The sequence below is a fragment of the Pavona decussata genome, unplaced genomic scaffold, assembly GCF_977016875.1.
Source record: "Pavona decussata unplaced genomic scaffold, jaPavDecu1.1 SCAFFOLD_175, whole genome shotgun sequence".
NCBI classification, from domain to species: Eukaryota; Metazoa; Cnidaria; class Anthozoa; order Scleractinia; family Agariciidae; genus Pavona; species Pavona decussata.
Window position 1 is genome coordinate 2,512,501 of NW_028145586.1, and position 15,049 is coordinate 2,527,549.

Consider the following 15,049-nt stretch of genomic DNA (forward strand, 5'->3'; position numbering starts at 1 on the left):
ACTTTTAGTAGATCACAAGCAGGCTGGATCTGGCGTGCTGATAGAACAGTGAGTGACAATAACATGAAATCTTGTATAGTAATGTAACATACTTTTACACTTGTACACCAGTGCTGCAACTTTTTGTTCCTTTTAAAGATCATAGTATTTTATTTTTGGTCAACTTGTTTATTAAAAGATGTTATTTAATGTTATTATTTTGTCTTTTTGTTTAGGAAATGGTTGGTCCTTATCTGTCTGAAGTGTATACCATTAATGGAATGCTACTTATTTCAAGAAAAAGGTACAATAACATTATGCTTCATTTGTTCATGTACACTCTCTGTCATTTACGCGGTTTTATCAAGAGCTTGGCACCAGGCAAACTGATCATCTATGGACATGATTTTTCCTAGCTGCTTTTAACTTCTCAATCCATTAAAACAGTTGCTGTTATTGCTCATTAGGAGAGAACATCTAACAGAAGAAGATGTAGTTAAAAATAAGGTATGTTGTGTTGCTGAACACACTGATTTTGGACTGAACATTTTTTTTTTTGGTTTGTTTGTTTTTACTTCAATCAAAAATGCACTGTCTATAGGTTGGTTCTGTCCTGAGACCTGGGGTGCTTACCATTTACGCAAACCACCAAGATGGAAATTTTTGGCATAAATACCAAATGATTTAGCTGTCTTAACAGAAGATGGATAACATGCAAAATGTATGAACATCAGCTGTAAATCCCAAAAGGAGTAATAAAAAATGCATCACTTTGACCAGAAGCCCATAATTTCAGAGGTACTCCAAATGGAATGATGTGTACCATTTGATTTTCCAACTGGGATTTCCAGGTATTCCATGTAAATGGTAAGCACCCCTGATTGCACATATGGTAGACCTACAACTTTAGATCACATATTTTTACATTTGCATTACGTCAACAGGCTCTGATTGACAGTATAAGTAAAGGAAATGGGAACATCATGGACAGTTTGCCTGAGGTGAGAAAACCTGAAGTCCCTGACATTGTGCAATTCCAGAAAAAATCCATACCCACCCCATTGAAGGTCATTGGGAATTCCTAGGGGAGGGGGCTCTTTAAAGCCAAAATTTTAGAAGCAAAGTATGAAGCTAAAATGGAATTTACTGGGGGGGGGGGGGGGAAGGGCTGCACAACAAAAACCTTCATGGGCGGAGTATGGATATTTTCTGGAACTGCACATTGTACCTTTATGTACAAACATTGGCTATGGTTTGTATGTCATGGCTTCAACAAAATCACTCAGCTAGTGAGTGAATGTCTTAGCTAGTGAGTAGTGTTATCTTTCCCCTCCTTGATTAGTTAGTATTGCTACATGCAGGTGGAAGAACGTTTGTATTTTCTTGTGATATAATAAAGTTTTGTTATTGATGTTGTTGTTGTAGTTTTAATGGATTCAAGGGGCCACATACATGGCTTTTGATTGGTGAACTTCATTTCAGTTCTATTATACAAAATGATGTCTGTTGTCATCATTATTCTGGCTCCAGTTGTTCAAAAGAATGGATAACTTTATTCAGTGGATAAATCACTATCCAGCAGATAAAGTGCACTCTAACCAATACATTTTGAACGCTGGATAAAGTTATTCATTCCTTGAACAACTGGGAGCTGATAGATAGCAGTGGTTAGCTTTATACTTGCCGCCACGTTTGCTCTGATTACCCAAGATGCTCGCAAGAATGTGAACCCGTCATTACTTGTCGCAAGCCAGTGGCAGATCAAGACTTGCCTATAGGGAGGGGACTCAAAAAGGGGGGGGAGGGGGGGAGGGGGGGAAGGGGCCTCTCGTGACAGTTTTTTTTCTCAAGATGGACAACTCTTGCTCCTTTGGCCATTTTTTTTTTTTTTTTTTTAATGTATTTGTTCTACCTCGCATTTCAGACTACGCGGCGGAGTTCACTTCACCCTCCACCAAAAACTGAACTGACCTGGGATGAATATCTGCTGTATGATTCTGAGAGGTAATTTAAAACATTTTCCTGTTTTGTTGTGTACAGGCCCTGTCTACAATCATAAGGTGTTTCTTTTTGACAATGCATTCTTGACGCACACTTTTTATGCATTTTGAAATATTTTGTCTGTGTGGATGAATCACATAAAAGGTTTTCATTTTCCAAGTTATGGGTGCAGACAATAGGCAACAAAGAACGAAAACGTGAGACATTTATCAATAATTTATTGATAAATGACTCACGTTTTCGTTCTTTGTTGCGTGGACATCGATAGGTGGAAAAGAGTAAAAAAAAGGTTTGCATTTTTTGTTGTGACTAAGACGGTGGTCAAAAGAGCATAAAAATGTTTGCCTTTGCAAAGAATATCATTTATAATTTGGATACGTGAAAACTAAGCTTACACATAAACGCTGATGTGGTTGGAAATATCACGGTACTTTTTTGATCAGAGGAGAGCTTTTTGTTTTTTTTAAGTAGTGATTACAAGTAAATTTTCATATTAGAAAGCTTACAACATACATTGTTATATACCTAGACTTTCACTCAACAAAACGAGCACTGTGATTGGTTGATTCTTGGTCACATGCCCCTGATCAAATACAAATGTATCCCGACCGGGAGACAATTCCTCAGTTGTTGCCCTCTCAGTTGTTTGTTTGTTTGTTTGTTTTGGTGTGATTGTTGAAGGGAAAGTCTAAATATATAACAAAGCACTTAATGTATGGTCTCTCGGGAAACTAGTTAGTTTTGTTTTCCCGGGCGTCCTGATGTTTCTCGAGACAAAGTCGAGGGAAACATCATGACTCGAGGGAAAACAAAACTAACTAGTTTCCCGAGAGACCATACAGTGTATAATATCATTTAGTACCTTTGAGTTCATTGGAACTGAATTATTAAGCATACTTTTCTTATTATTCATAGACTTCCGCCAATCGGTCGGAAGATGGTACTGAAGGAAGATAGGAAAAGCGTCAAGTGTCATGTAGCGATGGTAAATTTCAGCTGAAGTTTTTGCTTGTTTGTTTGTTTTTGTTGTCATTGTAAGAGTTATGCAGATCATTGGCACCTTTAAAGGGGAAGTATCATGGGGGATCGATGGGAGATATCATGATTTTTGGCCAAAATTCACTAAATTTAAACTTTGAACACTGTGTTAATTAATTTCTCAATCGCTAATTTAAAGAAATATTAATAGTGATTCTACTGACGAAAGGTTGAACCAAAATATAGTACAACCGGCGATTTTTAGTGCGTTACAACAGCGAAATTTGAAAACGTCTGCCAGACGTTTCCAAATTTGAACCCCTTTCTATCTTGGTCATCTGGCAGCGAAAATATCCGTGGATAGTTTCTTTGCATTCTGATAGTCTTTTAATGGAATTTTATCATTATATCTTGGCTGCTATCAACCGAATTGCGTCTTTCCGATTTTCAATGTGTTACTAAAAATAGCGTGATACTGTCCCTTTAAGCAGAAATTAAGGACAACCCTTCATAGTTAGCATTATATATCATAAATAATTATAGATCATACAGTATTTGTGCAAATAATTATTTACCCCATTTCTGTAATTGACCCTGAAAAGCCCTCTTAGGGACGTGCTTATTAAAGTTGTATTGTATTGTATTGTATTGTATTGTATTGTATTGTATTGTTTTATTTTTTCTCTTTTTTGTCTGTATTAGTCACTAATGGAATGCTTATCTTAGAATAACAAAAAGTTTTCTTTGTTTTATAGAGCGAGCAATTTCCCCTTTCTGTTGACCTGTAAGTTTGTTTGTTCGTCTGTTTTGACAGTGTAAATACATTGTTAATTTTCTTACAGACCTTGTAACTGTTTGCTTAAAATAATAAATTTAATGTGCTTGAGTTCATGTTATAATACATAACCATTCTCTGTCATGTATGAAGTGCTTAAAGTGCCTATGAACCGAAAATTGTTTTTATTAAGTTTTAAAGGTTACCTTAAAAAATGCAGGTTTCCAAAGTTTGAGAACTCTAGGCTTAAAAATGACGATTTTCCAGGCGTTCAAAGTCGTGCTATTTTACCCTAAAAATGGTCAGTGGAATGGGCCGAGATTTTTCCAAATTCACCAAGCCGTGACGTCACTTTGTTGCCACGGGTTTGTTTGCGTTGTCAAAGTGCCTTGTTGGGAAGTGAGCGAGCTTGGAAGGAAACATGTCTAGCGATTCAGAAATGAGCGAATTTTCAGATATGTCCGGTAACCCCGAGGACGAAGATGTCGAAGAGGGAAACGATGAAGATTACGATGTAATTTATAGCGAAATTACGCCATATCAATACGAACCTCAAGAAACATGAAACTTGTCTCACCTGTCGTTTACTTCGCTCGCTAAGTTCTTCTTGACCTGGTGGAGTAGTAGTATCCCCGCATAGTCAAAGAACGTGCAAAATAGTCACCATCCCCAGATGCGCATTACCAAAGGGAGCCACCGTCCTTAAGAAAAACACCTTTGATTTGAAAACATCAACTTGTATTGGAACGCACAACTTCCTGGCAATTGTAATTTATGGTTTCAATAAATGCTTTCTTTCTAGAATCCTCAAAGTTTTAGAAGTTGTTGCTCCGTTCAAGCATTTTAACAAGTTAAAAGAGTTTGTCGCCATGAAACTTCCCGCGGGATTTCCTGTCAGAATAGGTTCGTAGGTTTGTTGTTTACATTCAACTATCCCTCCATCCGTTCTTGTTTCGTGAATTTGTTCAGTAAATACTGTTTAATTTGTGCTTCTGAATTTCATAACGGGCGTTCCGAGAGCATTGCCTCACCACTGAAAAGTTACAATAAGATATGACAGTTGCTAAATAATTAAGAAATAGTTGAAAGAAACAAAGGAAGACCTCAATCCAAACTTGATTTTCTGTTGAACAATAAACGTATTTGCCAATAAGTTCGCACGCACCAACTTTAATTTGGAACATGGGTTTGTTACTACTGTGCGAGGCCTTTATTCAAAAGTCATTTTCCCGTTACTACGTTGTATTTTCACATATCGTCCGTCATACATTGTAATTATGATCCCAGATGAGGGTTTACATTTGTTCACTAAACTCTTTCGTGGCTTATTTTCGTAGTTGGAGCTCAAACAGTATTGACGGGAATTTTGCTTTTCAAAATCGGTCGTGCTTGGCAATGAAAAGAGCTCAAAACAACATGAAAGACTAAGACCCCATTCACACCAAGGCTTAAACACGTTTCAAAGCTGTTTAGTTAAAAACAGTTTAAAATTGTTTCCTTCATAAAAGCTGCTTTCGGATTTTTGTCGACTGCAGATTTAGCACAACTGAAAGTATAAGTTAAAGTTTACTTGAATCCTCTGTCAAAGCCAATTGTTTAGCTTTCTGTAAATCAATTTTCATTTTATTGGACCTTGTTTAATTAAACATGTTTTGTTAGCCTGCGTAGCAGTCTTTTCCTGTTCCTTCAAACCAAGCGGGGCAAGCGCGCGAGGGCATTGGGCAAAAAGGAGCGAAAAAAGTTTTTTCGCTCCTTTTTGCCCAATGCCCTCGCCCGCTTGCCCTGCTTAGCTTGAAGGAAACGGAAACGACTGTTTTTTCGCTCCTTTTTGCCCAATGCCCTCGCGCGCTTGCCCCGCTTGGCTTGAAGGAAACGGGAACGACTGCTACGCAGGCTAATGTTTTGTTGGTGTGAATGGGACTTAAGATGACAGCCTAAAATAGACAATCCATAGACTTATATATGAGGGGCTTATATTCCGAAGTCCATGGGGTTCTTGTTACCCTACCAGTTTGTTATCTACCTTTGAGTAAACCTCTTCTATATTTCTTTCGCACTTATGGTATATTTAACCGTTTTTCTCTTCATTCAACAGAGATACCAGTTTTCCCCACTATCACGGCTCGTGTCACATTCCAAGACTTCAAATCCTGTGAAAATATTCCTTCTTCGATGTTCTTTATACCTCGAGATTACAAGGTCAGGGAATTTTTTTTTTTTTTTTTTTTTTTTTTGTCAAGGCACAACCAGTTAATCTCTATATTTATGTCTTAATCCGGAGTCTACGCAATTGTCTTCCGTCAACTGAGGCCGGCGCTTTCGCACCAGTCAAAACATAAATAACGTATTTGCCTTCTCATTTTTGGTTTGTTTTCGGCCTTGCATCTGCCAAGATCTCTAATTGGATGAAAGACAAAACTTCGTGCAGGAACCTTAGCCAATCAAACTAAAGAAGCTGTGTCCTTAGCCAATCAGAGTCGAGCCCAAGTCTTACCGCACGCCGTTTTCCCGCGCTTGCCACGGGCTGCACACCTTTTCTTTGCACCTTACTACTTTATTGTTATTGCGCTAATTGCAGTTATCCATTAATAAGTTCTACGACATTCTTTACAACTTGCTATATGAAAGACGAGAGCAGTTGGACCTTGAAACAAGTTAGGCGAGGTTTGAGGAAAGAGTAGAGGCAGGGCGAGGCAAAGAGGATCATTGCATTAATTATTGGCTTAAAATGTCGAGAGAAAGGATTTTGTCGAGCAGATTATTGTCTGACATACGCATTACTAATTGTCTTGTTGGAATAGATCAACAACGCACAACGATTACAACAAGAACAACAACGCAAAGGAAGCGTTTTGTTGGCTCTTTGTTTTTGTAACTATTTAGTAAACATTTCTCCTTTCTTTTTTTTTAGGAGGATCCCAATCGCTTCCCCGATCTATAGACTCAATGGAATTTACGGTGTTTGTAACATAATTTGACGGTTCGGAGACAAGCTCCAAAAAAAAAAAAATAATAATAATAATAATAATAATAATTAATTACCATCATAGGCATGTGTAGTTAATACATTTCATAGAAGCTGAAGAAACTAGTTTTTCCGCATTTTAATTTTTGTGTTTTGTGTTAGTTTCGTTGTTGTTTGTTTGGTTGGTTTTTGTCGGGAGTGGGGTCTTTTTAAACCTCTATTAGAGTTCTGTAACTTGATTTTGAAGCAGCAAATTGTTTTAAGGGTACGGAGCGCAGAGGTTAGTTTTGCATGAACGAAATCAGTTTTTAGGGGGCTGGAGTAGCCAATGTAACATGACCGTTCCTTTCAAAAATGTTAGGAACCCGATAATTTCACGTTGAATTATACGAAAACGCGAAACAAAACTCGTTTTATTTATTTTTCTCATGGGTGGATCTTACTTTCAATAATGATCCTTTTATTGGCACCCATTATACCATCGAACCCTTTCAGTACCAATGGTGACCAACATCTAAATTCTCTTTACAATATTGGTACTTAATCAACATGTACGTCGTGAGAATATAGAAAATGATCACAAAACACTTTTAAAAAAGCCTTGATGTTTAAACATTCTCTCAACTAGTAACATTAGAAATACATGGAGAACAGTGGGGAAGAGATGCATATTGATAGGACATTGAAACCATGCATGGTCCTCCGGAAATACCGCTTCGTTTTTAGTTTTTAATCGTTTAAGAATGACGGTCTTTTTTGAAGTCTTTTTAGTCAAAAGCAAACTGGAATATTTTTTTGTAAATCGTGGTAGGGTCTCTATACTGTACTTCAATAATTTATCTTGAAATACGTAATATAATAATTAAGAGTAGTAATTTAACCAGTAGTTATTTATCTAGTTTTCACCAACTGGATGAAATTTGTACAGATCAATATTAAACAGGTGTTTATCTGTTTGGGGTATTTTAGATTTCCAAAGCTGTAAAAAGTTGCCAACTTATTTGCTTAGAATTCTTAGAGTTTAATTTCCATTGCATGCCTACTTGGTAGTTCATTGGCATAATGCATATAGATTTGGAGACAGTATTGCAAAGTTTTGTGTGGACATGGGAAATAGTTTTTTCAAACTCATTAATAACTCATGAAGAGAAAACGAAGGAAATCACTACCGTGGAAAAGGTTTGGAAAAGTGGTCTTAATTATCATAAAATTTGATGAACGTTTGCTATAAATTTCTCCAAGAATTATTAATGGTTTGAGAAGCTATATCAAACACTCGTAAGAGTGTTTCATCCAATTTCCAAACACCTTGAAGTTGGTTCAAAAAACTCGTCTGTTCCTCGTTTTTTCAAACCACTTTTCGGTGTTTAAAAATCGGATGAAACACTTCTTCGTCGTGTTTGATGTATCACGTATAAGTGATAATTTGAGTTGTGGTGACATTTGTGTGTAATATCGCAAGGGTTGTTTTGGACAGTTTTGAAAGATTGCAGCATTCTTTACTGCATCCCTGAAATAAACGCACAACCCACATTATAGAATTGTTTATAGTGCAGAGCAAATCATAACCAAACTTCGTAGTTTAAAGTACTGTCGAATCACAAACGACTTGAAGTCACATTTCGAAACGTTAAAAGCAACTCCCTGGCATTAATTTTCAGAATGTTAACACCACACACTTACCTTCTTTCCATACTGACAGTTTGGTTTGCGCTCCAGCGTAGAGAGAAGCTGAAAATCCAATATTTACGAAGGTAGTCGTCACGTTGTTTGCAACTTTAAAAATTCGCGCAAACTTAGAATAACCATATATGGGAGGCAAGCTTTGTAATGTCACCGCTGAATTGAAAGCCATTCTCGACCAATCATATGCGGAGTTGTCTATTGTACGATAAGCACCTAATATTTATTTCATTTTGTGTCGTATAGAACATCTTTATACATGAAATAAGTTATTTAACGAACGAATTTTCCAATATTTATTAGGACTTTTCGCTATATGCATATCGTAGTGTACAATGTTTCAAATTCCAGGGTACCTTATTTTAGTGTTGTAGGCAGTGAAGGTAGAATGGCTCGTGGAAAACTTATTTTTGTATTAGTATTATAATTAACGAGGATGTTGGAATTACAATTTTTTAGCAAGAAAAATGTAGTTCTGTTACCAGCTATAGATTGTACAGTGATAGGCGACAATTATTAAAATAGTTTTCCCTCGATCTGTGCGGTTCCTAGTCTATACAATACGATTTAATAGTTATTCCCAACTAATTCTGAACTGGGCAAAGGTATCCTCCTTTTGAACGCCGAATACGGAACCGAACACCCTCCGAACATCTTCCGAACACCCTCGGAGACCAGGGGGCAGATAGTGCTTACGATTCGACTTTTTCCTATGTCAATCTTCGATCGTAAACAAAACGTGATCGCTAATGACCATCGCCAGATCGTCATAAGTTTCTCTTAACGGAAGGCCCGCAAGTCCGCCGAGAAATACAGCTTTGGAGAATTTCCATCTACATCACGTGACTTGAGTCGAGGTCTCGTGGCGTGCGTTAAGGTTCTTCTTGTTTTGGGGAAGATCTATTGTCCAATGCGACCCAAGTATAACTTACCGTTTGCATACAATCTTAATTGGCCTGCGCTTCCATATTGAGGAAAAAAGAATCGTATATTTTAGTTTTTATACAGCCAACGCTTTGTGACGTCTTTTATTAAAATCACCTTTACTGAACTGTACCTTTCAAATTTTTGACAGCGCTAAACGTCCGGAAACTTTTAAACAACTTAGAGACAGATCCAACAGTGTCATTTTAAATAACTGTTTATGACTGGGACCGTATAAACTCGCAATTGCACTGAATGATTAAAGAATGGTTAATTCAGTTACTCGACAGTAGATCATATGTGACCCTATATCGTATGACTCTCTTCTTGCGTCAGTTTGCGATTTCATAAGAAAAAAGAAAGACTAATCGAAATAGTTACATATATATATATAAAAAAAACATCGTTTAAAATATTTATCATTTTCCAGATTGCGAAAATTAAGTAAGGCGTGGACTAGACAGTGAAAAAAAACAAAGATCGCGAGGTTCGTGCGCATTTCCTACAGGAATTCTAAGCTGTTAGTGACCAGCTTCCCAAATTTTTATTGCAACTTGAGTACACAATAAAAGTCTGCTACAAAAGATACTTATGCTTCAAAAGTTAAACCGATGAAAGACGACGATAAGGAAAATAGAACCGAGGGTGTTTAAAACCCACTTTAAAAAATCCTTGATTGTTGGATTATGTTTTAGTGTATTGAAAAGAATGTCAAAAGGTGTAAGCTATACTGAGATAAGGTTTTATCCTTGCACGAATTCGGATCAAAAGGGAAGATTAGCTCTTCTTGCTGAGACGGAAAATTAACGAAAAATTTTAGAGCCACCTTGTACGACCTTGTACACTGACATCATTGCGTGGCATCATTCAGTTTGGTTCTTAGGCAAGGAGTGCACAGGGGCAAAAAAAAAAAACTAACGCAACTTTCCAAAACATAGATTCTAAACAAAAAATAATGAAAAAGTTAGACTATTTTTCACACATACATGAATAACCCGAAATTGCGCCAAACTGAAATATCAAGTTAGCTGTCGAATCTATTGTGTTTAAACCACAAAACCGCGGTTAATTGTTTTAGCAATACAAGGGTTTTCATAACTCGACAACAATCTTTGCATTCGTTATCAGCATTAGCTGGTTTTAGTTACGGTATATTACTGAAATCCTTAGTGGTTGAAATGGAAACCAGTTGTAAAGCAGAAATGATTAATTTTCCACCCTTCTTTTGCCTTGTCCTCAGTCGCTCAATCAATGGTAAAAAAAAGTGTTATTAAGACCTACATGAGTTCGCTTATCGACAAGAATTACTAATAATTTTAAAACACCATTTCTTTAGCACTTAAATTTCCGGGTCAAATTTACGGCATACCAAAGACGTTTTGCTAGTTGTTGTTGTCTTGGCTTGTTCTCAGAAGCCCGGAGTGACGTACAAAGTTACATCTTCGGAATTTTTGGTGGGGATCTCCAAACCCTGACACTATTTCAGACCAAAAGATGTAATTTTCCAGTACCCTTTTTCAAAGCTTGCCTTTAAAATTCATACTCATTTACAGACCTTGGGTCTACAATCCAAACCCGTTTCTGTAAAATCCATACCCGTCTTCAGACTTCCAGACCAAAATGTTTAACATCTATATCCTATTTCAGACCAAAGGCTCAAAAACTATACCCTTTAGCACCGCACATACCTATAAGCTTATACAGGGAAGTAGTCCATCCCCGCAGAGATTGCCCTTGACCGAACGATGAAGAGAAACGCGATTCGGTAAAAGGAATGTAGAGGGCGAATTAGTGGACTTTGATTCATTGTTTTCATGCTCAACAACAGTATCTCTTTGTGTTGATTCTTGGCTGCCAGTTACGCAGATATACAATTACAGTCTAGCAATGCGAAGAAGTGTAGCAAATCTGTAAATATTATTGTAATCCAGTTTTTACAGCTGAGGAATATGATGACCTGAGATGCCATCAGATCACGTTCGCGAAAAGGAAAGTAGGACCAAAGCCCGGAGCAAAGAGGTGCCTCTAGGCTAGCGGCTTGCAGTCTCAGTTTGTAAAGAGTTTGTATGGAAACCACATGTCAGATAAAATATATGCCTCACAATTTCTCGACCAAAAAATCTCCGACCTTTTCTCAGTCAGAGCAGAATATTGCATCAGGATTGAATTGGAGTTGCGAAACCATAAAATTAATTAGCCTCGACAAACGATGGAAGTGTTTCGCAAAATAGAAGTAATGTCGAAATAATGACCTCGCAAGAACACGACTTCCGGAGAGAATTCGTTTTTGAGCGATGTTTTTTCACTTCAACAGATAAAATGAAAACATTCTGTCTGGTTATCGAGTTGCAAAAGATCGAGTGTGGTGCGCGCGTGTATGGTCGTGCGATCAATCGCGTGCGTGGATGGATAATAAAACTGGTGTGAGGTGGGCGTGATCATCAGCTGACGTGGAGTACTACTGAAGAATGGTTTAATGTTCGCATCGTTTGTTATATATTATACGTAATCGTATATGTAACTGCGTTTTTCGCGATTTGACACAAAAATAAATGAACAAAATCTGTAGTTCTTTGATTCCTGATGGCGAAAATTAGTGAGCTGTGAACTAAATTCCTTGAAAAAATCGCGAGGTCAAATTAAGCAATCCCGTGAGCTTTCTTACACTGAGGTCTGATCAGGTTTCCAAAATTTTATTGCAACATGAGTAAATAACAAAAATCTGGTATGAACAGGAATTACGCTTAGAACGATGTGCAGGTTGTGCATAAATTTTGTGCAGAAAACAGTGATTTTTCATCTCTGATGGGGGTCACTATACTATGATCAAATTTACGAGAACTGATAAGTCAATTTTTTTTGGTTCCAAACATTCATCACTGCAGATACGACCACCAAAAGATGATGTTTGTTGGGTTGTCTTCTATTACAAAACAAAGCTCTTACAACAGAATTTAATCTGCTCATTAATCAGCCACTTTCCCAATCCACAGGATCCCCATTGTCCAGCTCGTAAATAGGTTGTTCATGTAGTGTTCACTGGATATTCTTAAGCTTCTTCACTCAGTTTAGTAAGTACTTTTTTGGACGCAGTTCGTATGTACACTCTAACAAAAGAATGAAGAACGCCTGAAGTTGCGTTCGACTCGCTAGACAATGTCAAAATTGGCCTGTACTGTAGTGAGCGAAACCGCTAATGGTGTAATTGGTTACGGCGGACTCTCGCACTGACATCTCGGAGGAACACGGTTTCATGAAAAAGAAAAAATTCGAACATTGTTTCGTGAAAAAAAAAACAAAGTTTGCTGTCAATTAATTTTATTTATTAAACAAATGAAATAAAAGCATATCAAAGAAAATTCGGAATTACAAAGAGCTTACACGGTTGGAGTTAAACGAGTTAAACGAGCACGCAAGGACGGCGTTTGCGTGCATGGGTGAAGGTGTGAGGGGGGCGGGGTGGGGGCTTGTTGAAGTGTGATCATCTGACTGGATACTTTCGATAAACAAACTCTAAGGTTTCATGCGTGAGGTGGCTTTTGTTAGCTTAATGCCAATATCATTAAAGAATTATTTGCGAAGCAATGTTTTTTATTGAGACAGATTGAACGATCTCAATGTGGGTGTTGGGTCTGCTTGGATGCGCTACGAGTAGGTTTTGAAGATTTGAAGCAAAGCAAATTCTTGTATTTAAAGCTATTTCCAAGTCAGCAAGAGGCCGCACCAGATAGCTTAAATTATAGACGACAAATGAATGAAATGAAGTGACAAAACGTCCTACAGAAAAGCTTTCCGATCCGGACAAACGAGGTCTCGCTGTCCCCAATGATAGGGATGGCATGATTGTTGACCTGCATTGTGAAATCGCAAATTGATAACACATGCATGGCCCCGCGAGCAAAGAGAACGGTTACACAATAGAAATGTTGACGTCTGAGAAATACAATCACCATAAAGTGATGTTATATCACAAAACATGAAAACATATCAAAACATACGGGATCAGATTGCAGACAGGTTACACAACTAGACGGGCGCGCGAGGATTTCGAGTGTGAAGGCATCGCGTGCGTGGATCGTGGAGGGTGTGAAAGGGGGCGTGTATGTCGGAGTGGATCAGCAGTGTTTATTTTCTGTCTCTTCCCTTGGCCAAAGCGAGAGAAGGCGTGTACTTTAGATAAACACCCTTTCAGGCCCTTTCAGTTAGCTTATCAAAATTCACGAAAGAATTCTAAAGATTTCTCTATGGTAAAATGAGATCATTTTCCGTATTGTTGTTTTCCATGTGATGAGTAAGGCCACCACAAAAGTTTTGAAGAAATTCCACGTCGATATATTTGCTTTCAAAATCATTTTGTGATATGATCCAATTCGTGGTAGCCATAAACACTACACGGCCTGACGGGTATTCTCTAAAATGTCATAAAACCAAAATTTCTTCTTCACTTGTTAGCATGAAAGTGAAATAAAGAATATTTGATTTTCTTATCTGCACTGTTTCTCGTATTGACTTTTCATGGCCGCCATGTTGGTGTACTGTTGGTGTCCTAAAGAGGGACACCAACGTGGCGACGCTAGCTAGTGACGGGGGTGGGGGTGGGGGAGAAGGGGGCCCCTTCCCTTCCCCCCAACATCCGACAGCTTGCCCGCAGAAGTATGCGAACGCATAACAGAGTTCTGTAATTTTCTTAAAAGTAATTTCCCGATAATTTTAATTTGTTCAGAGGACTGCCATAGAGCCAAAATTTGTGCCAGTTGTTTCTTTTTACCTACAATTATGCTCCTTCGTTTCTGAATCTTTTTCGTGCAAAGCGCGCAAACAATCATCACATATTACCCTGGGTGCCAAAATTTTTTTTTTGGCGGTTTTTTGCTCATTTGATTTTTCAGACAACGGGCTTCTGGAGCCAGGGTATCAGATTAAAATGAATACGGAGAATAGCTAAATCGGTTTCCACAGCACACGAACCGGATTGAAACGATTGCAGTAAAAAAAGCAAGAGTCGTGTTCGTTTCGAAGTTGGCCAGAAGCCCTTTATACCTCGAGTTAGCTCAGTTTGAAAAACACCGTTTATTTTAGCAATGAAAATTTACGGCGCACCAGCAAGATCTTGCTATCCTGCTGGTGTTGCGATGAACAACAGTTGAATTCCTGGATTGCGAAATAAGACCGCAAAGTTATACCCGTAATTGACCTCCGCAAGCGATGAAAACGTTTCACAAAACAGAAAGAGTCAAAATAATGACCTCCGAAAAATGTAACTTCCTGAGGGAATGTTTCACTGAAAAGAAACCATGGTCTCGTGATACTATAATAATATTGATACACACGGAATTTATGAGTTTAAATACACGATTGGTGTTATCGAATTGCAAAAAAAACCAAAACAAACAAAAACGCGAGGATAAGGAAAGTGAGACAGGCGTGACGCGCGTGGAAGGTGCAAGAAAAGCGTGTCTCGTGTAGTCATGGATCGAGGTCTAGGATGGTGTGATCATCAGTCGAGTTACTCTGGTCATGTGATGTTGTATCTCAATGCGGAAATAGCAAGAGGCTTGCAAAGACTTCCTCAGTTGATGAAAGCAAAACTTTACCATCACTGGGTTTGTCCCTAATACATATCTGGGCAAAAATTTTCCTTATTGGGTTTCCATTTTCAATGATTCTCGCTTGAAAGCGCTATCAAATCATTACGGCCGGTAATGAGTTCCTTCCATTTTAATTTTATCAAATACTGATCCTGT

At 37.9% G+C, this 15,049-nt stretch overlaps 1 protein-coding gene across 2 annotated transcripts in view; it reads left to right on the plus strand.

The window, feature by feature from the left end:
- LOC146463660 (ankyrin repeat domain-containing protein 13C-B-like) overlaps nt 1–8,917 on the plus strand; it is a 17,660-nt gene extending 8,743 nt beyond the window's left edge. The window contains exons 10-19 of one of the 2 annotated variants that reach the window (XM_085084067.1): nt 1–48; nt 216–283; nt 447–486; nt 924–980; nt 1,904–1,983; nt 2,896–2,965; nt 3,714–3,742; nt 4,536–4,636; nt 5,829–5,932; nt 6,645–8,917. The exon at nt 1–48 is cut by the window's left edge and continues 37 nt beyond it. In XM_085084067.1, the coding sequence (XP_084940193.1) occupies nt 1–48; nt 216–283; nt 447–486; nt 924–980; nt 1,904–1,983; nt 2,896–2,965; nt 3,714–3,742; nt 4,536–4,636; nt 5,829–5,932; nt 6,645–6,674 (627 nt within the window). In that variant the 3' untranslated portion in view covers nt 6,675–8,917. Of the gene's footprint in view, nt 49–215; nt 284–446; nt 487–923; nt 981–1,903; nt 1,984–2,895; nt 3,040–3,438; nt 3,597–3,713; nt 3,743–4,535; nt 4,637–5,828; nt 5,933–6,644 lie in introns of those variants that run through there. The other variant, XR_014856810.1, reaches the window with a different exon arrangement.
- Nucleotides 8,918–15,049: the final 6,132 nt, after the last annotated feature.